Raw genomic sequence first — 27,468 nt, 5'->3', positions numbered from 1 at the left:
AGAATCCAGGGGACTAAAGGCCCCCACCCTCCATTCTCGGACTGTTTATCCGTGTGCCAGATGCACGATCTCTTGTGCCACCCTGACCGAAGATTCCAACGCTGTGCAGGACGGAAAAAAAAAAAAGTGGGGAAGGCTAGGATGGGCCACCGGAGAGAAGCAGAGGAAAGGATGGGAATGTAAGGAGCAGATGCCGGCTCGGCGTCCCTGGCAGTTGGGAGGACAGGTCCTGGAAGGGGCCTTGACCGGTCGCCGTGACGACGGGGGCGGGGCCGGCGCGGGCGCGTCACCCGCCGGCGTTTTTCGGAGTGTGTCCGGTTGCGCGCTGCCACTTAGCAGTTGCAGGCTGTGTTCGTGTTCCTCTGCGCTCGGGAATCTGAGGCTCAGCAAGGACTGGTGAGGGTTCCACAGCTGCAGTGGTAGCTAGGAATCCTGCCGGCGTTTACTCGCAGGCTCAGCCATGCCGGCGGTGCTAGGTTTTGAAGGTAGCGCCAACAAGATTGGCGTGGGAGTAGTGCGGGATGGCAAGGTGTTGGCGAACCCGCGGCGGACTTACGTCACGCCTCCCGGCACAGGTGAGTAGGAACTTAGAGTTTGCAGCGCGCTTCTCCGCACACCATCACCTTCCATCTTCTAAACACTAGTGGAGAAGGAGCGCATGGTCCCTTCATAGAGCTTTTGATCTGAGTCTCCGATGTTATGTGACAGTATTAAAATCACAAGGCTGGCTGATGGATAGACAAGTCACAGGCATTTGGACCTGGATCTTCAGGGTTCGTTAAGCTTTTATTTAACTTCTTTTATGTGCTAATTTTCAGTTTGCTGCGGGATACAAAAACCGATGTCATGAGCCTCCTGTGGAGTTGGGCATGTAAACAACTTTATATTATAGTATGACAAATAATGTAGATGCAATAAAAATATTCTAGAATGAAAAGGAGTGTAGACTCCCAGGTTAGGTGTCAGACAGAAGTGACTGGCTTTGCAGTCAGTATTCATATTCAGTATTTGTTTTTGGACTTCTTTACTCTTAAAATGGGAATAATACCTGCATCATTGGGTCATTGCATTGGGTCTTGAGAATTAAATAAAAGAACCAGACACATTACAACTTTTAATAGGTGTTATTTGTTATTTGTAAGTTATGTTATATCTTGCCTACCCTCCCCCAAAACACCTGTTTATGTAGGAGAGGGCAACTGATTTGCGTATACCTGGAAAGCCTCCTTGAACAGGTGATGTGACAGGTTACTCGTTAGAAAGATATGTATGTTTAGCATTTTGGCAATAGGAATACAAAGGTGAATAAAATAGCCAGTGTTTTGAGATGCTCATGGTTAAACTGGGGAAACTACAGATAATTATAATGCTATAATTGTTACATGTTAAATACAGTTCTAGATATTTTTGCCACATTTTCACCGCATAACTAACTGACCATAAGCCAATTTCACTGTAAAAAGATAAAATAACTGGTTGACAGTTTGGTTTACATTTGTCATATGTAATGCATGTAATAAAGCTAGTTGACAGTTTGGTTTCATTTCTTCATTAAGGGAGTTCTTGTAGTTACTCCTATTTTTATATTATGTAAATTGTAACTCTTATAATGGTCTCTACAGTGATGAGTAGACGTGGTGATCTTAAAATAGTGGATGATAACAACTATGTATAAAGCCAGATTGCAAAGCTACATGTAAAGCCAAATTACATACTGTACTGGAAAATAACATCAGTTTCCAAATCTTTCGGTGAGCACAGTCTTCCCTACCCCCTGTCAAAACTTAAAGTTTACCTAGCTATGGCAAATATAAAAGAGGCTATTACTTCACAACAGTCTTCAAGAGCATTCATTATCGATTTTTTCAGTTGAAACTAAAAGTTCTCTTAATAAAGGAAGAAATTATAGCAAAAAAGAAAAAAGGCAATGCTGAACAAGGAGACAAATCAGCAAGCAAAAAAAAAAAGTATGATACTATGAACAAAAGACTTTGAAGACAATGTATTTTCTTTTTTTACAATAAAGTTTTTGTAAATTTTGTTACTAATTTTTCATGTTTCAATGTCCCTCTTTTATTTTCTGTTATTTTATCTTTTACTGTGAAATTGCCTTAGGACCAATTAGTTGTGCCATGAAAATTTTTATGGAAGAAATGCTTGCAGCAAACATGTTACAGCAAACAGGCTTATGACAAAAATACCAGACATATTTAAATACAGTATGTTGAATACGATGCTGTGATCGTGCGCAGAGTTTGTAGGGTCACAGAGAAGTTCACCACAGGGTATAACGTAGATATCACTTGACATGAGTCCTGAAGGCTGAGTAGGAGTTGGGTATGAAGAAGGGCGTTTCTGAGGGGCTGTTCAGCCTAGCTGAACAGGTTGGAAGTAATATATCTGAGTACCTGGAAGACAGGTTTCTTGAAGAGAATGAAAGGGACTCTTCCTACACTACTAAAAGCCTGTTTTTGACTTCTACCTACCTATGCTACAGAAAAACCCTATGATCTCTGACCTGTGTTCATTTCCTAGGATTTCTTCCAGGTGATACTGCCAGGCACCACCGAGCTGTTATCCTGGACCTGCTGCAGGAGGCACTAACAGAGGCTGGATTAACCTCCCAGGATATTGACTGCATTGCCTACACCAAAGGTATGGCTGGGTGAGTGGCTGACAGTGGAAGAATATCCTTGGAGCTTGGCCATGTCAAAATAGCCTATAGCTTGCCTCTGCTACCACCACTACCCTGACTCCACCTCTTACATCCCTTCCTTCCTTCAGCTCTGTTTTTTTCCATTCTCTGTAGGATTCTAACTCCCATTTCTATCTCCCTAGGCCCTGGCATGGGTGCCCCACTAGTTTCTGTGGCTGTTGTGGCCCGTACTGTGGCCCAGCTGTGGAATAAGCCATTGCTGGGTGTGAACCACTGTATAGGCCACATTGAGATGGGCCGTCTCATCACTGGAGCCACCAACCCAACTGTGCTTTATGTCAGCGGTGGAAATACACAGGTATTGAGAGTACGCCACCATTCCTTCTTAATTTCTGATGTACTGTACTGGACACTTTTGTGTTCTACCTGAGTGGCAGGAACTGCAAGAACAAAGCTGAGCTTGTCTGAACCTAAAATGTGGTACACTAGAAAATCCACAACAAAGTTTGTAACATTGCCAATTGGGCAGAACATTAAGTGACTTTTGTATGTGTGGTTATAAAGATGAAGAATTTCCAGTTTAAAAAAGGAAATGGTAGGGATTGAAGCCTTCAAAATAATGAAAGCATTTTCACTTTAATTGTTTTGAAGCTTATTTTTTTTCTATGAATGTGTTAGAAATTATAACTAAGGGGCACTACCCAATTTGTTTCTTTATAGTAATTACATGTTTTGTTTTACGTTACTGGTGATAAATATATGGAAGTTGTTATTCTAAGAGTGTGAAAGTATAAATAATTTTTAAAACACTTTATAAATGGTAGAAGATATTTTAAGTTTATAGGTGAAGCCAAAGTTGTTTGGGATATCTTATGAGACCTTTCTTAGATTGGGATTGGAGATCTCCAGCCTTCCCTTCCCACAGAACACCTGATAGAGTTATTGTCAGAAATAGTCATTGTCCTGCCTATGAAAGGCTTTCACACAACTTCACTGTGTGAAATAGTTATTAAAGGTGAAGCACACATTCCCATGAAAACGATGTGGGAACTCTGACAGGTAAAGGGCAAGTAGCTGGTTGGGACCTGCAGGATGGTATATAAGGTGAGGGCCTTGGGGTGTGGAATTAGCAATGGAGGCTTAAAAGAATTAAGAGGAGCAGTGATCGAGTCTTCTCTTTTCCTCTTCCCTTTTGAAGGCAGCTTTGGTGTAAAAAATAAGGAAGATGATTTGGGTGGAGAGGAGTAGATGATAGAAGAGGAAAGGCAGGAGTTTTTCCTTCCCCTTTTGTCACCAGCCTTTTGACAACAGAGTAAGACCTACATCAAAATGAAAGAAATCCCTAGCAGCACCAGGAAGGGAAAGGGACTTCTTATGGTCTCTAGGAAGCACGCACTGTCAGAAGTATGGAGGATATGTGTCAGTGGGTAAATATTCTCTGTGCTAGAAGTTCAAGTTGATTGCCAGTGCTGAATTGGGTGGGCCATTAGTCCGACCCAATATGGGGTTTTTGAGTTTTCAACTCTACCTCTTCTCTTGTTTACAAATATTACTGCCCTGGAGAGATACTCTAAAAGGACTCTAGTTCCCTGCCTCCAAGCAGCAAAGCCTGTTCCCTAGTCTACACTGTCAGTACAGCTTTTAAGGGATATATGAGTATAAGGAGCCTCCAAGCTAGAAATTTAAGTATTTGAAAGGCAGTTTGCTTCTGCCCTGACCTAGACTATCTTCTTTAGATTAGGAATCTGCTCTGGGAATCCTCAAGGTAGGTATGTGTGAGCTTTTTCTAAGATAAGAGCTATAAAAAAATCTCACTCAGGGTTTGGCAAAGTGGTTTTTTTCCATTTTTTGGATGCTCTAGTGGCCATGTTGATCCTCTGCTATATTCGTCCCCAAAGCCAAATGCTCCTCTTTACAGACTTGAGCTTTCATGGACATCCTCATCACCCTTAGGTGATTGCATATTCAGAACACCGTTACCGCATCTTTGGGGAAACCATTGATATTGCTGTGGGTAATTGTCTGGATCGTTTTGCTCGAGTGCTGAAGGTAAGCCATTGGGTTGCAGAGAACATAAGGTGTGGCTGAATTTTGGGGGAGTCATGGAAATGGAGGGAGAAAGCAGTAAATTAGCTTCTTAAATGCTTCCTGGATACCTGACTTCATCCTCTTTTTCTATCTGCTAGATTTCCAATGACCCAAGTCCGGGCTACAACATTGAACAGATGGCAAAGCGGTAAGGGAACATAAGGTGGTAGGAGGCTGACTGGTGGGATGCAGGGATTTCCCTGTATGTATATTAATGCAGTTTGGGAGGGGCATGGAGGATGAGCAGCCAGCTGACTACGGGCTTAATGCCTCATATATTCACTCCCACATAGAGGCAAGAAACTAGTTGAGCTGCCATACACTGTAAAGGGGATGGACGTCTCATTCTCGGGGATCCTGTCTTTCATTGAGGTAAGTGTGAGAGGGGTGAGGAGATAGGCACTTGGCATACTTTTTAATGAAGCATGTCTATTTTGCTCACCATTGTATTTCCTGCGTATAGCATGGTACTGGCCCATATTAGTTGCTGAATATATTCATTTAGCAAACATTTATTGAATATATTCTGTGTGCCAGTCAGTATCCTAAACAATAGTGATAAATAGCATGGAGCAAAACAAAAATCCCTTCCTACTTGGAACTTGCATTCTAATGGGGAAACAGATAAAGAAACAAAAAAGAAGAAGAAAGAGGAGGAAGTAATAAAATATAAAGGGTTAGATGGCGGTAAGTACTGTGGAGAAAACTTCACCAGGGTAAGGGGTGGGGCTGCCAGGGCCAGCATTCGTAATGATTGAATCTTGAATGAATGCTGCTCGTTCTGTAGCTTGGCGCCAGCGATGGACAAAGTGTGACATGGGATGTCCTGGTCAGTTGAATTGTGACACACGGTGATCCTCCAAGTGTACTAATTCTTGCTCTCATGGCGTTCCCGAAGCATTATTCATTGTTGTATCTGTTTGTTTTCCCCTTTAATTGTAGGATGTAGCCCAGAGGATGCTGGGCACAGGCGAGTGTACCCCTGAGGATCTATGTTTCTCCCTGCAGGTAATGGATTCAAAAGCTGGGACAGAAAGGTGGGGCCAGAAGAGTTTTTATATAGTTTTATATAAATTTGGAGCTAATTTTGGGTCCCCTCTGATGTTTTCACCTTGTCTGTCCCCCACAGGAAACTGTGTTCGCAATGCTGGTAGAGATCACAGAGCGGGCCATGGCACATTGTGGCTCCCAGGAGGCCCTCATCGTGGGAGGTGTGGGGTGTATGTATCACCGGACTCTGCTCTTTCCTGTTCTTGGGCATGTGCGTCTTTCTGCTAGTCTAAATCGCTAGACTGAGGAAATTGCTAGTTTCATTTCTTGTCCTTTGCTTCCCAGTCCTTGGCCCTAGGACACCTTCATTTTCCTAAGTAAATGCACGTGAGGTGTACAGCTAGACTGTGGAGAAATGGGTAAAATTAAGCTAATCCTACGCCCTGCCTCGTCATAGGTAATATGAGGCTGCAGCAAATGATGGAGACAATGTGCCAGGAACGTGGAGCCAGGCTTTTTGCCACAGATGAGAGGTAAAGGCCCTTTCCCTTTTCTTGATTTTTTTTGTTTCTCCATTTACTGTGATTTTCCACTCTTAGATCCCAAATTTCATATCTCTTTTTCTTCTCAGATTCTGCATTGACAATGGAGCCATGATAGCCCAAGCTGGCTGGGAGATGTTTCGGGCTGGACACAGGACCCCCCTCAGTGATTCTGGGGTCACACAGAGGTGAGTACCCCTTGGAGGAGGTGGATAGGATTATATGGGAGGTAGGCAAAAAATCAACAGGAAAGAGGGTTCAGAATCATGAGGGCAGAAAAGAATGGAAGGTGATGAGGGATGGCCAACCATCAAGTTTTTCCTATTTTTTCACAGGTATCGGACAGATGAAGTAGAAGTGACCTGGAGGGACTGACAAAGTTAACAGGATCAGAGTAGATAGTGCCCTAAGTGGAACCCACAATCTTTATCCTAACGTGAGATTCCTGGCAAGATTATGGTCTCCCCTCCCATCATTTGAACCTCAAGATAACTCAGCAATAAAATATTTTTGGTTTTGTATGTTGGTGATCAGCTTGGGTTTGTTGTTCAGTAACAGTATAGAGATGGCACTGACTAAATTGTTGTGGGTGGGATGAATGGAGAAGGAGGCAGTGTCAGAGCAACGACCTGGCTTTCTGTGCAGGTAACCTTGTGGTTGCTGCTCTGGAGCTAAGGTTGAGGGTTATCTTAGGTATTCTTCTAATATCCCCTTAACAATGGTATAACTAATTTTGGTATCAGGCCTTATGCTGCTTTTACATTCATTGTCTCATTTAAATTCTCTGAAGTAGATATTCAGGACTTCCCTCAAAATAGTCTGGAGCCAGGTCTAACTTCATACTAATTTTTAACTGAAGAATAAAACTCCCTCCTTCATACATTTATTCCTACATGCATTTTTTTTTTTTAACTTTTATTTATTTAAGTGTGTTTTTCCAGGGTCCATCAGCTCCCAAGTAGTTGTTTCAGTCTAGTTGTGGAGGGTACAGCTCACAGTGGCCCATGTAGGGATCGAACCAGCAACCTTGTTGTTAAGACCACCTCGTTCTGGGGCGGCCAGATGGCTCAGTTGGTTAGAGTGCGAGTTCTCAACAGCAAGGTTGCCAGTTCAATTCCCGCATGGGATGATGGGCTGCGCCCCCTGCAACTAGAGATTGAAAACAGCAACTGTACTTGGAACTGAGCTTCTCCCTCCACCAGTAGATTGACGGACAATGACTTGGAGCTGAGGGGCCCTGGAGAAACACACTGTTCCTCAATATTCCCCAATAAAAATTGGAAAAAAAAAAAAAAAGAACACCTGGCTCTAACCAGCTGCCCCACTGCATGCACTTCTGTTGGCAGGCTTGAAGGGGGGCCCCCAGACCACACCCACCAGAATTAATCTCATCATGCCCTTTATCTTGTTTATGTCAGTCACCAAGATTTCCCAAACCACTAAGTCACCTCTCGTCTTTTACACTCTAATAATCATCACTCTTCATTCCCTTTTTTCCCCCCATCTACCTACCTCTTCCAACTCCTGGAATTCTTTTGTGCTCTTCTGAACTAATATGTATCTTCAACTTCTCTGAATTTTCCCTGTACATCCCAGCTCTGAGCCCTCGTTTCTCCTGCGGACTCTGCTTCTGCTATCACCTTAAGTTATCAGTGTTTTCTCTCACACCCATGGTACCACTGTTCCTAGAGGCAGTGCAGGTTTCCTCATTTTTCCTTACATCGTTTTTAGACTATTCTCTCTCATCCTTAACACACTTCAACTTTGAAATAATGTTAGACTATACCACGTCAATACCACTCCTGTCACAAATCTTGATGATTTCAATATCCATGTAGATTAACTTTCTGATACTCTGGTCTCTCTCAGTTCTTTGCTCCTCCACCCCCACTTCAGTCACTCATTACCTTGGTCATAGACTTACAGCTATTCTGTATCGCATTCTCAAACATCCCACTCTCCCAGCATTACCTATCTTTCCCGTTCATTGCCTTCAGTGCACTGAGTCCAACAACTCATTCCTTCACCAGGACCTACGATCCATTGATCTTCCTTTCCACTGACCTCATTCCCTCCCCCCACCCCCATGTCTTCATTTCCCTCCTCCAGCTAAAGAGTACTTTGTTACTTTGTCGTAAACACCTCACTCCATGCCTCTCTCTTGGTTTTGTCATACCCAGCTCTTCACCTGCTTTACCTCTACGCCCATGCAGCTGAAAGGGCTAGCAGAAAACAGGCTGACTTGTCTTACTTTAAACTCATCACCGTGGAACTTAATTGGGTCCTCTGTGTTACCTAGCAATATTCCCTAGTCCTTTCACTTGCCCTCTTTTTGATAACTGGTACCTTCTGACCCCTCAAATCTCCAACATCTCCCCCCATTCTCACTGTTGCTTTGGTTCCTATTTCAATGAGAACATAGAAACAATCAGAAAATATTCACAAGCTCTCACCACTACATCTAACCACCTTCCAGCATTTATACCCGCATATTCTGCTTTCCCTCTTGCTTTCCCATATACCACTGGTTGTCAACTGGGACTGAATTTGTTCCCCAGAGGCCATTTGGTTGTCACAACTGGGAGGCAGTGCCACTAGCCAGTGGCCAGGGATGCTGCAAAATATCCTACAGTGCACAGAACAATCCCCCACAACAGAATGGGCTAAAATGTCATTGGTGTAAAGGTTGAGAAACCCTGCTATAAACAAACTATCTGTGCTCCTGTCTAAATACTTGTGCAGTAGATCCCATCTTCAAACTTTTAAGGACGTGTCTCAACAATTTTCCGTCTTTTTCTGTAGAGTCAGTATTTCCCTTTCTTTCCTGGATCTTCCTATCAGCACACAAATATGCTGTCATTTTCCTCATCTTACAAATACATGAACCCCTCGACCTCATTTCCACCTCCAATTGCTTCCTAGTTTTCCGACCCAGTTCACAACAAAACATCTTAAAAGAGTTGTCTCCAATTCCTCTCCTCTAGTTCCCTATTTAGTCCGCTCCACCAATACTGTTCTAATCACAGTCACCGGTGGCTTGCACAAACCCAGATCTAATGGTACGTTCTGCTTCTTCCTACATAAGCTGTCAGCAGCGTTTGACACTCCCTCTTTTGAAACATTTTCTTTGCTTGGCTGTAGGACATTCTCTCTAGTTTGCCTCCTGGCTTCCTGACTGCTCTTTCTTAGTCTCCTTTGCTGGTTTCTCCTCATCTCTACAACTTATTAACCTTCTCTGAGTTCAGTCCTTGGACTGCTTCTCTATTTACACACATACCTGTAGTGATTCCACCCAGTGTTAAAACCATTTTAATATAGATGACTCCCAATTGTTTAGCTCCAACCTGGACTTCTGTCCTGACTATCTAGCCTGCCCATTGGCATCTGGACTTGGATGGCATCTCAAATTTACCATGACAAAGTTGTACTTATTTTCTCCTGAACTTACTGTGGTATTATTTTTTTCTTCTTTTTTTTTTAAAGATTTTATTGGGGAAGGGGAACAGTGTATTTCCAGGACTTTATTTGGGAACAGTGTGTTTTTCCAGGGCCCATTAGCTCCAAGTCAACTTGTCCTTCAATCTTAGTTGTGGAGGGTGCAGCTCAGCTCCAACTCCAATTGCCATTATCAGTCTTAGTTGCAGGGGCACAGCCCACCATCCCATGCGGGAATTGAACCGGCAACCTTCTTGTTAAGAGTTTACGCTCTAACCAACTGAGCCATCCGTCCTCCCCTGTCTTTCTTATTTCAATTAATGACAACTCTGTCGTAGATGTTCATGTCATATCACCTTGGTATTATCTTTGACACCTCTCTCTCATCTCTTCCAACTTATCAAATGTTGACTTTATCTTGAGAATATATCCAGAATCCCATTTCTCCTCATTTCCCCTGCTGCCACCCTAAACTGAGCCACAATTACCTATCTACAATATTATTGCAGTAGCTGGTCTATTGGCTTCTACCATTGCCCACTTACAGTCAATTCTCAACACAGCAGCCAGAGTGAATAGTATTAACATGGAAGCCATATTATGTCACTCTTCTGCTCAAAACCATCCGTGTTTTCCTATATTTGAGTAAAAACCAAAGTCCTTTAAAGCCTGTGAGGCCCTCCATGAGCTGTCCCACTGTCATGCAGGGTGTCATGCGGGATCTCAGCTCCTGCTCCCCACATAAGAACACAGGATATGGTGAGGCCAAAAAGGAACACCCACGGAGCCATAGATAGGGGAGTCATACCACTATATTCTCGCTGGTGGCTGGGTTGGAGACACAGGAAGCAGGAGCCACACTATCCACAACCTGCTGTCCATTTCTCTCTGCCAACCAACCTCATTTTCTAGCTGCAATCCGCAGTGCTAACTGCAATCCGCTCTTGCTAGCTCAGCCCCCATCTTCTGCTAATGTAGCCACTGCAGTTATATTAGTGGCCAGTGGCTCACTGGTTACAGCTGACAGCCAACTAGCCACAGCTGATGGCCATCCAATCACAGTTGATGGCCATTTACTACCCGAGTGAGCACCTTTCCACATGAGGGCGAGAGCCTGGAAACTGCTCTCCTGGCTCTGTCCCCACACCCACCATTCCCCACTGACTGCTTTGACCTTATTTCCTGCTACTCACTTTGTTCACTCTGCTTCGGCAACATTGGCCTTAAGCACTGAAGGTGTACTGACCCTTCAGGGTCTTTATACTTGTTGCTCCCTCTGCCTGGAAGGCTTTGCCTCTAGGTATAGCTCACTCCATCATAGTCTTAAGTCTTTAGTCAACTTTTTTTCTCTTTTATTAGTGAGGACTTCCTGACAACCGTACTTAGAATTGCATGCCTCCAGCACTTTCTAGCTCCTTTCCTGTTTTTTTCCTCATCATAGCACTTATCACCTTCTAATCTAATAGTTTTATTTATTATCATTGTTTGTCTACTCCCATTAGAATATAAAGTTTCAGATGATCACTTCATAAAGTAAATGTCTAATCACTATGTTGTACACTTGAAACTCATGTATATCAACTGTAATTGAAAAATAAATTTTAAAAAGAATATAAGCTCCAATAGAGGAGGGACTTTTTATCTAGTTTATTCATTGCCATATCAACTCCCAGTACTTGGACTTGGGTCTGGCACGTAGTGGACATTCAGTCAGTATTTGCTGAGTGAATGAATGGTTGACGGAGAAGTAAACCAGAGAAATAATCAAAGGACTATAAAGTAAGAGTTGGGCCAAAAGATGAAAAGAATTAGGATTATATGAGTTTGGGAAAAGAGTAACTTTCTGATTACTTACTAAGTAGAAAGTAGTGAAAACACATTTTCATTTACAAAGGATAGACATAAATAGGTTGAAAATGCACTAAGACATAGAAGTTTAAAATGAGAAACTTTGGGATTGAAGACAGAGTGGGATGCAAGTAGAAAGAAGATAAATTCCTCTTCTTGGATATATTTAGGGACAGGACTGAACCCTGCCACTCTAGGCTTGGGCAATTAATTTTATAAATGGGAATCAGGTATGTTTTTACACATTAGTCTTGGGTAGTTATTTGTAAATTTTTATTAATATCATGGGGTGGAATGGATCTTGAAGGGAGGACCTTCTTTGGCACTGTTGCCTCAGTTGGTGATGCTTAGTAGGGAAGTTCTTTCCTTAGCGAGCATTGGGCTCTTGCCTGAGGCTTCCCCACGATAGCCTCAAAGTTTGTGGAGCCAAGAGATCAAAATCATGGCTCTGAGTCCTAAATTGTGGGCTCCTCCTCCTAGTTAAGTCTCCTGAGTCTCTTACAGGGTCAGCATATCCTGCTGATTCCCACGTATGAAGGCAGTGGGGGACGTTTTGCCCCGGACAGCGTCTCCAGCCAGTTAGGGCCCCAGGGCCGGCTGACCGAGGGATCACAGATAGGTTTCTGTGAGGAATGGAACCTGTCCTCAGCTTATCTAGCCATGGGACTAACCCCACCCCTGGCATCTATGTATGCCCTGCAGTTTGGAATTTTCCCAGTCACATGACTATGAGGACAGTATCCTGAGAATATTGTCATAGGACTTCATGAGGACACATGCCACTCTGACTACATGGTTAGGAAGAATGAGCAAAGGACCAGGTGAGCACCCTTGTCAGTCCTCCTCTGGGACAATTGCCCCACTTGCTGGCCCTGTTCCTATAGACCTGCTCTTGGTTTGCCTGCAGGTCTTGCTCAGTGATGTAGCCTGTAGGAGCAGGAGTTTTGAGAGGTACATTCCAGGTCCTCCTTTGGTGGCGGCTTCTGCAACCGGTATAAAGTCACCAAGTCTTCAAAAGACTTGGTGGCAGAGAAAGGAAACCCAGATTTAGTAAGGAGCAGATAGTATCTCTCATCCCTGAAATTTCTGTCCTTGGGGATTTAGGAATAAAAGGGCTTCTTTACTCCTCAATTTTTCTGTTTTGCTGCCGAAACTTCTTGCATTTCTTCCAAAATGGAAACCATAAACCCATTCAGATGTAGATGGAGACTACAGCTACTGTTTCCCCACAGCCAGTACTCCCCACTGCAATCCTCTGTCCCCTTTTGCTTGCCAGATGCCAGAATATTCAGTTAAATTATAACTAGTCAGACACTTGCTCCTTTAGGTTCTTAGCTGTGAAGAAGTTCTTGACGTGGTTCTGCACAGTGGTCAGGCTCACTGCGTGGGACAGTACCTGTGGTAGGTGCCTTGTGAGGTGTCCAGATGGACTGAGGAGCCCAGTTCACATCTGTGCAGAGGAAGGGGGCAGTGCAGAGTGATTAGAGGTGGGGCCTCACTTCTGACGTAGGAGAGGAAATGGAGATTTACTGTTGGTAGGTCAGGGCTTCTTATGGGGGTCAGCCTCTTGCTGTCTCTCACTCCCTTACCCACCTACCCACTCACTCACCAGGTTTCTTGTAGAATGGACAGAAGGATAAACAACACAGCAGTGAGTGCTGCTCACCAAGTAAAGATGAACATGAGCAGGCAGAGCAGACAGCCCAGGAGAAAGAGCTAGTGGAAGGAAGGGTGCCAGCAGCAGGGGTGAGTGAATGCAGCCCATCCCTTGTCCAAGCCTCAGTACCACCCACCTTGTACCCCAAGGATGCTCCTGCAACTCTCCCAGGTCCTCCCAGCCCTGGGCCTGATGCCAACACCTGCCCATACCAGCCAGGCGACTGGCTAAGGGGGCGTGGAAACAGCCCAAGTTGATGAGGGCATCGGAGCAGAGGAAAAAGTTAGAGATGATGGGAGTGATGGTGTTCAGACCAGCTTTGGGGCACATGAAAGGTCAGGGTCAGTCTGCAAACGAGTTAGGGATCTAGGTCGGGAGAGTCAAGGGCATCATCTTCTGGCTTCCCTTTCCTTGTACTCCCTATTCCCTACTCCCCACACACACCACCCCCACCACCACCAAGTTAGCAGACATTTTCTTCCACTTTAAGGAACAGAGAGAGAGAGAAAAGTGGCTATAGGGTCAGGCCCTAAAACCCAGATGTAGGGTGGTGGGGGGCATGAAGAGAAAGGCAATTAATGAAGCCATGTGGGAGGGGGGGCTGGAGAGTACTCACCAATAAGGGTGAAACCGACAGCAATGAGGAAGGTGAACAGATAGCCTCGCAGAGATTCATTGTTCTTGCCATAGCCTTTCCCTGAAAAGCCAATGACGGGGTGCAGTTTATCCTGGCTGTCACAGCCGCTATAAGAAGGAATGGTGATCATTAGAGGAGGGTCCCAGGGAGAAGGAGAATGATAGCTTCCCACTCTTCTAAAGAGGCAGGAGGGAGTGTGGAGCACAGAGGGAAGAGGTGAGGGAGCGTAGGGATCTTAACAGGAAGGAAGGATAGAAGGAGTAGAGTGTGGTGAGATCTCTGGGAATGTGCAATGGGAAAAACTGAGAGGAGGCAATGGAAGAGTGATGCCCTCCCCAAATGTTGCCTTGATTTATGAGCAGACTTTGAATTTTGCTATGTGAGCTTGGATCATCTCTGATAGACCAGCCAACCACAGTCATCACCATCTAACTCCTGGTTGCTGAGACAAAGCCCTCTTTTGCTCTTCCTCCTGAAAAAATTAGACTCCTAGGATGGCCCTGTCTACTTACATTCTCTCCTGTCTTCCACAAGTCTCTTGCTAAGGTACCAACTAATTCTAGGTATCTCTTGCTCAGGTACCTAGGTAGAATTTGAAGACTGAAACAAAGCAGAAGACAGGGTAGCACTGATGATTCCTGCAGACATCAGGCGACTGAAGGCAAACACCATGCTCATGGCGTGAGGAGAAGGGCAGGCAGAGGCAGAATCAATGCATTCCAGAAGCAATGCCTTCCACCCACATTTTCACCTAGCTTTCCCAGAAGTTTCAGGGCATATTCAATTTTATCCCATCTTTGAAGGTTTTATGCCACCCATATGAATTCACTTAAGGATTACTGGTTTTTGAGCATCTACTCTATGCCCAGCAGTGGGCTGGGTAAGATTCATCTCTCAAATCTTCCCCTCTGGCTCACTCACCTGGTGGTGATGTGAGAGCCCACAGAGGCAGGACCCTTGCTCTCGACAACTGCTGCAATCCCTGCCATACTGGCACTCTGGCCCCAGGAAGCTCCCATTGTGCACACCCATGTCAGTCCTATTTCCTGAAGCATCTCAAATTATACAGAAGCCTGGAAATGAGATTACAGACACATATTCCTCCATGGGAGAGAGGACCCATCCCAAAGCAGTAAGACTATCTATCACCAGTGTCAGGGGTGAGTGGAAGTGCATGCATGGGGCAGGGGTAGGGGGAGACCAAATCTGATAATCAAAGAACGCCATACAGTTCATGAATGAAATGAGGGATGGGGAGAAATGGTAAAGGAGGAGGGGGCTGAATGTAAACGACTTTTACTGTATTTGGTGAACTCAGAGTAGCAGAAAGCAGGGCTCCAGGTCATTCTGCACAAAAGGCAGGAGTGGAAGACCTTACTAATGGTGGCAGAGATGTCCAAGTAGGAAAGTGTGGTTCACATGATGGCAAGAAGGGTTCCTTTGGGGATAGCTGTATCAGGGTCCTAGGAACAAAAGTTGACCCATTGGTGGAGAAAGAAGATGGGAGACAGAGTGTGTTCCGTGCCTGGACATCCTTCTCACCTCGAGGCTCCCAGAGATATTGGTCCTAGTGAGTGCCCCAGTGGCTGAAGAGAAGATGGACAACATACCAAAGAAACTGCGCTCTGGACCACACTACTGTGGGACCATATAGTCCAAGAAAATGCTCCCTACAGAAAAGAACAGAGAAAAGATGGATTTTTCAGGAGCACCTCCTGGCTTCCCTTCATTCAGCAAAGATCATTACCCCCTCCACCCAGTTTAGTGTCGGTGACTTAGGTTAGGCTGGGAAGAATAAGGGAACTGCAAACTAGCCAGCCCGGGGCCTTAGAGAACTTGGAGTGGTCTAATGGTCAATTTGCAAATGACATGGAATCAGAAGTCAAGGGGTCTTTTCTGAGGAGGTTTGGGCTAATGTGACATTCGGAGGCACTCATTCCTTTTAATGCATTTCTCAGCCAGCTTCCCACTGTCTCACTAGGTACCCAAAGAAGCCAATGGCTTGTTGGCTGGGATTTATGGGGAGGAGTGTCCCAAACAGGTAGTTGATAAAAAAGAAGAATCAGGAAGAAGATAATTGGGGCCTGGAATACCACAAATGAAGAAATGCAAACAAAAAAACAGGAGAAATGTGAGTGGAAGGGGAGGAGTAACTACTACTCTGCCTCTTCCCTTCCTGTCTCTTCTCGCTCCTCTCCAATCCCCTAGTTTCCTTTCCCAGTGGACTCTTCCCATAATAGAGTGGCTAAATGGGTGGCCTTTTTCTTCTTGCCTCAAACTGCAAAGTGTCCCTTCCCATGCCAGAAGTGTGAACCTCAAGATGGTCAGTCTCTGGGAGCAAGAAATAGCATTTCTCATCTGCTAGTCTTGTGTAGTGCTCGTCCCAACAGATCCTCAGAATGAGTCCGTACTTTCCCCTTGAAGATCTGGCGTGTGGAGTCTCTCCCAGCAAAATTGTCTAATTTCAGGTCGGGGTCCCTGGAGATCTGCTCTGCCAGCTACACATGCACACGCACATGCACACACAAAATCCCACATCTCCCCACGTTTGGCCCCTCCCAGATCTGTCTAGCTCTCACTGCCATCCCGTCAGTCTTCTCATCCCCACCTTGATTACCCGTTGCCTGCCTTAGACTTCCACACCATGCAGGTCAGCGTCTCACCAAGAAAGACAGTCACAGTCACCATGCCCACCACCCACAACCCATTTTTGGGATCCATGTCCCACAGCTGCACCCCATGCTCCTAGAATTGCAGAACACAGAACTAGGGGGGGTCACAGAGACTTTGCTGGCTCATTAGATGCCTCCATCTAATTCTTAAAATGACTTGCCCAGGCTGGGTGGTCAGCTGACTTGAGAAAAGGGTGCACCGAGGGTAGGGGTGGGCAGTTCCTGGAGCAGGTCAGAAAGGGTGTCGACAAAGCTGCCACGTGGAAAGCCACAGCTACCGTGTTGGTGAAAGTGAAGGTGGTCTGTCCCAAGAGAACCTCCAAATCTGGAGCCCAGGCTGTGCGAGATAAGGAAGTATGCCGCCTGAGAAGAGAGGAAAGAGGAGCCAGTCTGTGGTCTCAGCAATTTCTGACAGGACTGGGGACTCTGAGAGATAACAGAGTCACAACAGCCCTGACTTTGCCATTGGTGGAGATGGCTGAGATAGACAGGCTGGTGACTGAAGCTGAGAGCAGGATAAGGAGCCCTGTGAGCCCCGGGGTGGGGATGGGAATGAGACGCCTTTAATTTTCACTCAGGCTGTGTCCTCGAATCACTTGCTACTGCCCCGCCGAGCCCTGAGTTCATACCTGTGCCCACCTGAGCAGTAATCCAAGGCAGCCACAGATAGAGAGGATGATGCCCCAGATGTTAAGCATGCAATGGATTTGGGGGAGGAGGGTCAGGTGAGAGAGGAACCTAGGTCACCCTCAGACCGCCCCCTCTCCTTCAGAGAAGTCTGGAGCGAAGTTCCCTCTTCCCTGTCTAGATCCCAACCTTGGGGAACCCTGAGCTCTGATCCGCTACCATGACTCCCATGACCCAGCCAAAGTGCACTTGAGCATTGCCAGGCCTGGCCCACGAATTCTCCCATCATCTCCTTGGGAGTACAGCACAGACCAGGCTGAGATGCCAAGACCCTTCTCCAGCCAGCACATCATCAACCAGGAGGAAGCCTAGTCCACCTGGAGGTGCTGTGGGGGTGCGGGTGGATGGTGTTAGTCCCAAGGCTTTAATGGAGGTGGATCGTGGCCCAGAACAGCCGGTTTTATCCAAGCTCCCTGAATTCGCTGTGGGGCATGTGTCACCATGGCAGAGCCACGCATCCTCCAGAGACAGTCCCAGGACCATGGAGTTGGCATAGAACTCAGCGTGGGTTCCAGTGTCCTTGGTTGGAGGGTTGAGGGGGGTGATGGAGTACAAACCAACCTGTTATGTCTCCACCGGATGGCGGTTCGCCCTCTGAATGGTGGGGTACTCAATGTGCTGGCCGTGTTGTCTCGCTGTGAGGAAGCCTTAAGAGCGGTCTGAAATATCCTAATTGGGGGGAGAGGGTGCAGAGGGTGGTCACCATCGCCCCTTTTGCGGTCCAGGACAACCACGGTGGGGGGACCAAAGCGTCAGGTAGACAGCTGGGACAGCTCGGAGAGCCGGACCCGAGGGGCGGTGCAGTGCTGAGCAACTCACCCGACTGTCCCTCCCCAGCACGAACACCACCCCTCTCTCCCGAGTCGTACGGAACAATCTTGCTTTGCTCCCAGGTTAAGTCAGATTGTCCGGTTAATCTACCCAGCCTGGATCAACCTTTATATAGGCCAGGGAATCCAGCCCCAGCAGCCCTTGGCCTGTCCTGCCTACCTCCGCGCGAGAGGGGAGGGAAGGGTGAGCGCTGCCTCCTATAAAAGCCTTCGTGAGGATTCCTGAACTGCGGGGGGGAAAATGATTGCCTGGATTTTGAGGTCTCAGGATGAGAAAGGGGTGTTGTTCCGGGCAGAGGGAGTGGCTGTTGGTGCCCTGCCTCAACAGAGAACGCTTGCACCCCCCAAGCCCTTCCAGTCCAGGACTCCGGTCCCCGCAGCCACAGAGATCAAGCCCACATTTCACTATCTGGTCGTCATCCCAGCGACCAAGGTGTTAGATTCCTCCAGACACTTCTGAAGACACAGGGTTGGGTTTCGCTGTCTCACCACCGACCCCACCTCGGGAGATGGAGGAAACCCCGCACAGGGGGTAGGTCACCTAGGGTCCCCCGTCCCTTCACCTCCCCTTCCCCTCCGCCCTTTACCGACTCACCCTGGTTATGTTGGCGCTTCACGTCAGTATTGTTTGCTCCAAGGGTCTCAGCTTTACCGTACACGGAAAAATCAACAGTCAAAGCCCAGGATTGACCCAAAACACGCTTTACTCCTCTTGCCCCACTTACCCGCGGGTCTGCGCGGCGCAGACTCTTTTCGCCCCCCCCTCCCCCCAGCCCCGTCGGGTGAGGGCAGCCTTTCCGTCCTGGTCACTGTACCCGATCCCCACATACTCCTTGGCATCCGAATTTGCCTTGCTCAGCACCAGGACATGACCTACAGGTGGAAGGAGAAGGAGGTCACCTCGGGTCGGGGCCCAGGGGATTGGATGTCGGAGTCTGGGCACCCGGAGCCCAGGTCCAAGCCCGCCAGCGCAGGCTATAATTAGCCGGGTGCGACTGCTGACCCGGATGCCCAGCGAGTTCCCTCTGCCACGCTGCCCGAAGCAGATCAGGCTCAAGTGAGAGGGCAAGTGGAACCCCGGTGTCTCGGGAGGGCGACTATCTAAATGGGGGCAAGACGGGGGGGTATGGCCCCGGGTAGTGCATCTTTACACAGGCTTCTTGCACGCTTTGCTGCACCTGGCGAAACCCATAGTTGCGCGGTACAGCCTGGCTGCTCAAGCCTTGGAGTGGAGGGCGGGGGCTTGGGGCAGCAGATGGGGGTGAGGGGGGAGTGGTTGAAGGGTTTGAAGTAGGGAGAGGGACTGACTCGTCGCCGGGCTGGAGGCAGGGGTTCCTCCAGCCTCTCTGGGTCAAGTTCTGACCCCCTCCTCTCTTCTCTCTGCTCACCTCCAGCAATCCAGCGAACCTGGGCCATGAGCGTGTCGGAGTCGGCACCTCGTCCTTCCAACCCGGGGCGCGTCTCTCTCCCCGTACAGAAGGACGGCCTTGGCTTGCCTTCGCCGGGCCTGAGAACCCCCTCCTGGCCTCGGACCCCGGACGAGGATCCAGGTTTGCCCCCCTTTCCTCTGGAACAGCCTGGTCCCAGGTCCATGCCCCAAGGGAACCTTCCCTCTCCAGCCTTGTCTCTAGAGGACGAGGAGGACGAGGAGGATGAGGATGGAGGAGATGCGGGGGAGTCTGAGGGGCTGCGCAGCGAGGAGCACCTGAGCCAGTTTTTCGCGGAGGCGCAGCGGCTGCGGGAGCAGAGGTTGTTGCTGGATGAAGAAGTGTCAGTCCGGGGACGAGTATACGGGGTGCATCGAGTGATCCTGGCAGCAGTTAGCAGCCTCTTTCGAGACAGGCTGAGCGGCGTTGGTCCGCGATCTCCCTTCAGCCTCGACGTGGCCCCCGGGGCCTGGGAGGCCGTGCTGACCTTTGCCTATGAGGGGGTGCTGGGTCCCGCCCCGCTGGAGGATGTGCTGGTCGCTGCTGAGGCCCTGGGAGCGCCCAGGGTGAAGGCCGCGGCCCAATGGAAACGCGAGAGGGCTGGAAGCGCCCAGAAGGATGAACAGCAGCCCAGTCAGGCAGAGGAGCTGAGGGAGAACCTGCGCAGCATCGAGCTCCTATACCAAGAGGGCGTCGGGTGTGACCTGGAGCTAGAGGCTGGCGGCTGCCGGCTGTGGGGTGAGGGCCTGTGGGGCATTATGTTACTGCAGGTGCAAATGCTACGGGAATGGTGTGTGCACGCAGCAGACGGTTTGATCCCTGCCATAGTGATTTTGATCCCTGCTGCAGACAGAATTTCCCTGGGGTGGCTTTTGGTGCCTGTCCTGACTGACTGAGGGTGGGGCATGCGCAGTTAAGTTGTTTTCCTAGGAGCTCTGACAGATTTAAGCTCACTCTCTGCACTGTAGCTCTTCCTGTGCCCAGTAACAAGGAATTTCCAGCCAACTGGCTGAAGCTAAGGGTGTAGCACATGCCAGTAGAACAAGCAGAAAGTGATTGACACACAGGGATGAACCAAAGGCCCTTTTTGGCATCTTCTATTTAGAACACAGGAAAAACCAGGGGAATATCATGGAAAAACTTAGTGTGTCCTTTCACCTAAGTGTGCTTGACACTATGGCAGATGTGATCCTACAGATAATGAGCAAGGTCTGATACTGTTTTGCCAGAATCTTAAGGCTACCAGGCCATGGCACTTTGAAGTTAACTCTGTTCATCACCAAGAAAGCTAAGGAGGCTTGAATAAGTTGAGTATTATTTAGATTCTACTAACATAGTGAGGTACCGGGTACCATGAATTGTTATGTATGCCATCTCTTTTAATTCCCACCAAAAACTAGTGAGACAGGTACCATTATCCCTAGGTGCAGACAAAGAATATTAAACTCAGAGATGTTAACTGGTGAGAACCTGGATACAAGCCCACATCCAGTAGCCGAGTCAGCTTTCACTAGGCCATGCATTGCCTCCTATGCAGCCAAATCAAAGGCTTATAGGAACTGGCAAGTAGAGTTGGAATGCAGACACACAAAGTTTCAAATTAAAAGGGATTAGTTTAGAGATTATCTAGTTCAGCTCTGACACTTTATTGATAAAGAAATCAGACTTCAAGAAATGTCTAGTATCACGTAGCTACTGCTCATTAAAGGAATGACTGGGACCCAAAGTGCTTCTGGGACTCCCAGAAGGAAAAGCATCTGTCTAAGCTTGGGCTGCTGTGATAAAAATACCATAGACTGGGTGGTTTAGCAATGGAAATTTATTTTTCAATTCTGGAGACTGCAAATCCAAGATAAGGGTGCCAGCATGGTCAGGTTCTGGTTAGGGCCTCTTCCTGGTTTGCAGAGAGCCACCTTCTCACTGTATTTTCAGTCGGGGGTTGGGGGGGGGGGAGAGAGAGAGAGAGAGAGAGAGAGAGAGAGAGAGATTGATTGAGAATATTTCTCTCATGTCTCTTTATAAGTGCACTACCTAATCATACCTAATTACCTCCCAAAGGCATCACCTACAAATCTGAAAACACCATCCCATTAGGACTTCATCATGTGAATTTGGGGGGACACAAACATTCAATACACAGCAGATCTCTAAAGTGTTTATCATTTCTGATAGTACTAGATGGAGGGGTCAGGATTTAAAATTTCATGGTTATAAAATCCTCACTAGGGTTTGGAACTTAAACATATTTATATCACTGTTTTCATTTCCCTAAGAAATATCCCAACTTAATGGTGGGAACCTGTCACTTAAAATTCTAGGGACTAATGATGAGTAAGAGGGGCAATACAAGGGGCTGTGAGCCCTTTCACAGTTGGCTCTGAGCTATAGGTGGATTGATGATATGGTATGAGATGGCTTACCTCCTTTGAGGAATGCAGGTTCTTCAGGCAATATGTGTTTGAAAGCTGTTACCGATGTTTACCACTTGGGAGGCACCGAGCCACTACCTTCTACTTACAAAAGCAGTGGAAAGCCATATCAACGTCACCTGCCTTTTGAGACAGGTGAACGTGCCACAAATGGTCAAAGCACCCCAAGGTTCATAAGCCTCACCGGGAGCTTGGCCCTGTGTCATCTGCCTGAGAGGACTTCTAGCAGCATATCCACCCTGTATTATGAAGCATTTCAAACACAAAGCAAAGAGACCAGTAAGATGTATACCCAGACACCCATCACCCCCAGTTAATAATTAACATTTTAATATATTTATTTCATCTTTTTATTTAATTTATTTTTTGCTGAAGTTTAGGGTAGATCTGTGACATTTTACTCAGAAATACTTGGGCTTGTGTCTCTTTAAACGAGGACATTTTTCTCATATAAACATAATACCTTTATCATTTCTAACACAATTAACAATAATTCCTTCATATCATCTAGTCCACATTGAAATTTTCTCACTTGTCCAAAAAATGTCTTTTAGAGCTGGTTTGTCAACTCAGGGGCTAATCAAGGACTTTGCTGTACTTAGACACATGTCTCTTAACATTCCTTTACTCTGGTACAACTCTCTTTCCCTTTTTTGTGACTTGACTTATTGAAGAAACACAGCTAGTTATAAAATGCTCCATCTGTATGTGTTTTCCCTTCTGGTTTTGTTTAACTTGTTCCTTTAGCCCCTTAATTTCCTATAAACTTCAATTTAGATCTAAAGGCTTGATTAGATTTTAGGTTAAACATTTCTGTCAGAATACGTTATGGGTGATACCACGCATGCACATGAATTACATTAGGAGGCATATGAGATTTAGTTGTTTAACAGCATTTGTTAATACAACAATTTCAGTGTCATGGGGGCCATGCTGATAGGCAGGAAATCGGCACACAGATATGCTCATTGCAGCCTGACGTCAGTGACAGTGGATGGTGAAGATATGCCCAAACAGGCCCTGCATGGAAATAGAAAATAAATCACTTCCTTTCTCTAGGACTCAGTTTCCTTATCTTAAAAGGAGCAATTGAAGTAGATGATTTTGAAGGTTTCCAGTTTAAAATCTCATGATTCCACGAATTATACCAAGGTGAGGAGGGAGTGTGCAGAGGAAAGCTAGAACACATGAAAAATTTTACACAAGATCTTGGGCAAGAAGAGATGGCAGTCAGAGTAGGTTGGGTCACAGTCATTCCTGAGTGTGGAACCACTTTCTGAGTAAAATCTGATAACAGAATTGTTAGTGTCAGTCAGTGGCTCTTACAATTGTAAAGAACTTTATTCTGTGCACAATATAGAAAGACCTGTGTAATTTGACCATAAGTCGTTGAGGTTGATTTTGTGCCCCCCTTTAGCAAGTGCTGTCTATAGCATCTTCTCAACTTGATCTATCAAGACTCTTTTTCTAATTGACCTGTATCAGAAAGACTAAAGCAATGTTTATGACAGTGTCTTCTGGACACTAACATGAGAATCATGCAGGGTGCTTGAAAACGTTAAAATACAAAATCCTAGGATCTCCATCCAGACCTCCTGAATCAGAATCTCCAGGGGTGGGTTCCTGAAATCTGCATTTTAACGAGCAACCCTTGGTATTCTGATGCACATCTCAGTTTGACCTGTGGCCTTGGGTGGTTGGTCCAAAGTTGGGATTGTGAAGTTGGGGTATTGCTTAGTACTTTGCAACACTCTGGATCCCCTCTGCTTCTTCCTCCTGCAGTGCACCGAGCAGCCCTGGCCTGTGGCAGCGAGTTCTTTGGGGCCATGCTCCTGAGTGGAATGAGGGAATCCCAGGGCACAGAGGTGTCTCTACACACCATGTCTGCCCAGGACCTGCGACTCCTCGTCTCTTTTGCCTACTCTGGGGTTGTGCGGGCAAGGTGGCCAGGACTGCTGAGAGCTGCCCAGGCTGCTCTGCAGTACCAGAGCGCCTCCTGCCTGGCTCTGTGCCAGAGAGCCTTGGCACGGGGCCTCAGCCCTGCCCGTTGCCTGGCCCTGTTCCCCATGGCTGAAGCCCCCGGATTGGAGAGGCTCTGGAGCAAAGCCCGTCACTACCTCCTCACCCACCTGCCTGCAGTGGTTTTGTGCCCCACTTTCCCTTCTTTACCGTCTGCCTGGCTGGCCGAGCTCCTGGATAGTGATGAGCTACACATGCAGGAGGAGTTAGAAGCCTTTGTGGCTGCACGGTGCTGGCTAGCTGCCAACCCTGAGACCCAGGAGTCAGAGGCCAAGGCCCTGCTTCGATGTGTCCGCTTTGGCCGTATGTCCACCAGGGAGCTGCGGAAAGTACGGGCAGCGGGGCTGCCTCCACCCCTGTCTCAGGAATTGCTGCATCAGCTGATAGTGGAGTCTGAGATTCCAGGTCAACAGAGGCGGAGGGAGCCTGACCAGGCTCTGGTAGTGATTGGTGGGGACGGGCTCAGCTCAAACATGGCCGTAAGGCAGCCATCCCGAGGAGTGTGGTGGGCCCGGGCCTTCTGCTGTGGCATGGGACTGGTTCGAACTGTGGAGTGGGGGCGGCTGCCTGCCCTGCCAGCCCCAGGGCGCTTCCGGCATGGGGCTGCGAGCCTAGCAGGAAGTGAACTCTACGTGTGTGGGGGACAGGATTTCTACAGCCACTCCAACATCCTGGCTTCGACTCTCAGGTATGGCCCCACAGTAGACAGCTGAGGGAAATTGCTGGCCCAGCCAACCATAGACTCCCAGGGTCACTCTTCCCATCTCTTGTCACACTGTGTCTAGGTGGGACCCCAGTCAAGAGGACTGGGAAGAGATGGCACCTTTGTGCCAGGCTCGGAGTTTTTTCCCCCTCGTGGCACTGGATGGACTACTTTATGCCCTGGGTGGACGAGCCAATGGTGTTGCCCTCAACTCTGTGGAGACCTATAACCCTGAGCTCAATGTCTGGAGGTGAGCAGGGAAGGGGGAGGGGCTGTTTCTCGGCATCAAGGAGAGACTAAGGGACTTGGAAGAGAAGGAGAGATGAGGATGATTGTTGCCTGATCATGTGCCCTGTTCTCCCTCAGGCCAGCACCTGCACTTCCAGCACCACGTTTTGCCCATGCAGCTGCTGTTTTGGAGGGTCGGTTGTATATCAGCGGTGGCTGCAACAGGTCTCACCAATGCCTTGCCTCATTGCTGCACTATGACCCCAAACTTGAGAAGCCGGGGACACTTCTGAGCCCTATGGGGGTGCCTCGTGCTGGCCATGTCATGGCTGCTCTGAGTGGGCGGTTGTACGTAGCAGGTGGGCTAGGTGAGACTGGGGACCTGCTGAGCTTTGAGTCCTATGAACCAAGGACTGATAGTTGGACTCACCTGACTCCCCTGCCCTCCCCCCATGTGGGGGCTGCATGTGCTGTGCTGCAAGGGGAACTCCTGGTGCTGGGGGGCTACAGCCACCGTACTTATGCCCTCTCCCACCTTATCCATGCTTACTGTCCTGGCCTGGGCCGATGGCTCTGCCTGGGAACGCTGCCAAGGCCTCGTGCTGAGATGCCTGCCTGTATCCTGACACTGCCTACTGTGCAGCACATAGCTTTGGGTTCCACACGGCACCAAACCAAACCTGCTGGGTGAGGGGGGAGCGGCAGTGGATGGGGGGAAGAAGGTATAGGACACATCAGAAAAGAAGGGCAGAGATTACAGGGGGAGAAAGATAGTAGATATTCTAGTACAGTGCTTTATAACTCAAACTGGTTTTGAACATATGATCTTTACTGAGGAAAAGGTAGTTTCAAAATTCCTGGGGAAAGAGCATTGGGGAAGGGGAGACAGCTGAATACCTAGGTTAGGAGAGCAGACCCAGAAGCAACTCTACAAGGTTTAGGGACCCTGGTATGATTCTTGGCGGGGAAAGTACATCTAGCTGGGAAGACAGTCAAGAAGCTCCAGGAGCTAAGGTGTAGGGCCCATGAGAGGACAGTTAGAAAAATGATTCTGACCAATGGATCAAGAAGAAGAACGTGGAAAGTCCATCCATGAATGAGTTTGAGGAGTTGAGGAGGAAGGGCTGTAATTGCTGAGCCCTTCCCTTTTCCAGGACTTGCTCCTCTCTCCAATACATGGGACACCTGAACCCACTTGACAATATTCTTTCTCACGTAACTTGTAGGCCCAGTCTAGCATTTCCTCAGCCCACACGCTGCAGACTGCCCTTAAGAATCTCTTGGTTTTCAATCTGAGGTGTAAGTTCCCATCTGGACAACACAGGGGCTTGAGAAGCCAGGGCGTTAAGGTGGGAGTGCTGCCCGTGGGGCAGATGAGGAGGGCAGAGGCCACGTGGGGAGGCACCATGGTGGGAAAGGGATGATACGAGGTTTGAGGGAATGGAGCAGAAGTCAGAAGGCTGACTGGCTTCTTTCCTTCTCTTTGGGGTGAATTGAAGGATCAGGAGTGAAAAGAGGATAGTTGTGGTGTAAGAGAAATGTGAAAGGCAGACAAGACCGTGAAAATTGGTTTTCCCTCTTTCTGTCTCTTTCCTCCGAAGTTTTTTGAATCCATTCCCCGTCCCCTTTTTGAGTCAGATGCTTTCTCTCTCCCTTCTTCCACTCTGTTCTTCTTTCGTTTTTTTCTTCTTTCTTTTCTCCTTTTCCCCGTCACAGTTATTAAGTTACCTACTATGTGCCAGGCTGTATTCAAGACACTAAGGATACAAAAGTCAGAGAACTCCTGACCAGCAGACAGACTTGTAAACAAATACAAGTTTTGCAGTGGACTTAGAGGTGTGCACACTTACCTCTTGCTTCATGAGGTATGAGCGCCCAGAGGATGGAGGAGTGAACTCTGCCCAGGGAAGGCTTCTATTAGGGAAGGCATCACCATCAGATGGGTGTAGTTTGGACTGGATCTTGAAGTCCTCCTGACTCACAAGTTGGAGACGGAGGAAGACATTCCAGTCAGAGAAGGGAAGCAAGTGGGGAACGTCAGAATTCCAACAGTTCTTCAGAGAATCCTGCTGCTGTGGCCAGCCTACTCTCTCCTCTGGAGCTTTCTGAAGACAATGGCTTTCGCTTAGTGATTGTATGTTCCCTCCATCCACAACTCCCCTAAATCTTTCCTGTCTGTTATTTCCATTTCTGACCCTTGAGCAGCTTAGGGCAAGGAAGGGCCAGTCCTTTTTGCCTAAATCAATTTTCTATTACCATGTTTATTACGATTCTTATGCTCCTAAGGGTGAGATGAAGGAGACTCCCTTGCATCTTTTTTCATCCTGGCCCTGGAGGTACTTGACATGTTTTTGTGCGGTTTTTTTTTCCAAGATTTCATTATTTTATTAAGGTTGTTTTTTCTATATCTCTGTTTAGGAACATAGTTGAAAATGAGGAGGGGTAAGTAGGAAATATAAAAGAGAAAAAAAATTGAAGAAGACAGGGAAGAAGGAAATTGGAGGCATTGAAAAACTACGAGGATTGGGTCTTTAGGGTAAATTGTGAACATTGTGAACATGTTCTTTATGATTTGTACAAGAAGACAGGCTTAAATAAAGGTTTCCCCATGATTAAATCA

General features: G+C 47.4%; 3 protein-coding genes and 1 long non-coding RNA gene across 12 annotated transcripts; 2 read left to right on the top strand and 2 right to left on the bottom strand.

Moving 5' to 3' along the window:
* The first annotated feature begins 33 nt into the window (after positions 1 to 33).
* OSGEP (O-sialoglycoprotein endopeptidase) lies at positions 34 to 16,759 on the top strand. Of its 4 annotated transcripts, none has more exons than XM_019718497.2 (11): positions 34 to 575; positions 2,536 to 2,655; positions 2,839 to 3,014; positions 4,610 to 4,705; positions 4,843 to 4,892; positions 5,038 to 5,116; positions 5,687 to 5,752; positions 5,874 to 5,964; positions 6,192 to 6,267; positions 6,366 to 6,464; positions 6,612 to 6,797. In XM_019718497.2, the coding sequence occupies exons 1-11, from the start codon at positions 461 to 463 to the stop codon at positions 6,649 to 6,651; spliced, it is 1,008 nt and encodes a 335-aa protein (XP_019574056.2). In that variant the 5' UTR covers positions 34 to 460; the 3' UTR covers positions 6,652 to 6,797. The 4 variants fall into 4 exon arrangements, 3 of the variants coding, with proteins under 3 accessions (XP_019574056.2, XP_074184051.1, XP_074184052.1); XM_074327950.1 differs by lacking the exon at positions 6,612 to 6,797 and adding an exon at positions 15,410 to 16,759 and having other exon boundaries at positions 88 to 575; XR_012494796.1 differs by lacking the exon at positions 6,612 to 6,797 and having other exon boundaries at positions 88 to 575; positions 5,874 to 6,005; positions 6,366 to 6,426.
* LOC109438532 (uncharacterized) lies at positions 11,344 to 15,555 on the bottom strand. Of its 4 annotated transcripts, none has more exons than XM_074327955.1 (4): positions 15,396 to 15,555; positions 14,775 to 15,316; positions 13,833 to 13,960; positions 11,344 to 13,009 (listed from the first exon to the last, which is right to left on the bottom strand). In XM_074327955.1, the coding sequence occupies exons 2-4, from the start codon at positions 14,906 to 14,908 to the stop codon at positions 12,891 to 12,893; spliced, it is 381 nt and encodes a 126-aa protein (XP_074184056.1). In that variant the 5' UTR covers positions 14,909 to 15,316; positions 15,396 to 15,555; the 3' UTR covers positions 11,344 to 12,890. The 4 variants fall into 4 exon arrangements, with proteins under 4 accessions (XP_074184056.1, XP_074184057.1, XP_074184055.1 ...); XM_074327956.1 differs by lacking the exon at positions 15,396 to 15,555 and adding an exon at positions 13,169 to 13,275 and having other exon boundaries at positions 14,775 to 15,388; XM_074327954.1 differs by lacking the exon at positions 15,396 to 15,555 and having other exon boundaries at positions 14,775 to 14,926; positions 15,154 to 15,388.
* LOC141570606 (uncharacterized) lies at positions 16,730 to 18,764 on the bottom strand. Its single transcript, XR_012494797.1, has 3 exons — positions 18,638 to 18,764; positions 17,774 to 17,881; positions 16,730 to 16,862 (listed from the first exon to the last, which is right to left on the bottom strand). It is a non-coding gene; the product is annotated as an uncharacterized LOC141570606 (long non-coding RNA).
* KLHL33 (kelch like family member 33) lies at positions 17,798 to 27,468 on the top strand. 3 transcript variants are annotated; one of them, XM_074327947.1, is made up of 6 exons: positions 17,798 to 18,574; positions 18,922 to 19,107; positions 19,437 to 20,207; positions 23,681 to 24,605; positions 24,703 to 24,870; positions 24,987 to 27,468. In XM_074327947.1, exons 3-6 carry the CDS (start codon positions 19,457 to 19,459, stop codon positions 25,537 to 25,539), a joined length of 2,397 nt encoding a protein of 798 aa, XP_074184048.1. In that variant the 5' UTR covers positions 17,798 to 18,574; positions 18,922 to 19,107; positions 19,437 to 19,456; the 3' UTR covers positions 25,540 to 27,468. The 3 variants fall into 3 exon arrangements, with proteins under 3 accessions (XP_074184048.1, XP_019574054.2, XP_019574052.2); XM_019718495.2 differs by lacking the exon at positions 17,798 to 18,574 and having other exon boundaries at positions 18,765 to 19,099; XM_019718493.2 differs by lacking the exon at positions 17,798 to 18,574 and having other exon boundaries at positions 18,765 to 19,107.

The sequence above is a fragment of the Rhinolophus sinicus genome, linkage group LG03 (genome assembly GCF_036562045.2).
Source record: "Rhinolophus sinicus isolate RSC01 linkage group LG03, ASM3656204v1, whole genome shotgun sequence".
In the NCBI taxonomy this organism is placed as follows: Eukaryota; Metazoa; Chordata; class Mammalia; order Chiroptera; family Rhinolophidae; genus Rhinolophus; species Rhinolophus sinicus.
Note: the sequence above shows the minus strand (reverse complement) of the source record. Positions and strands in the feature narration are given on the sequence as shown.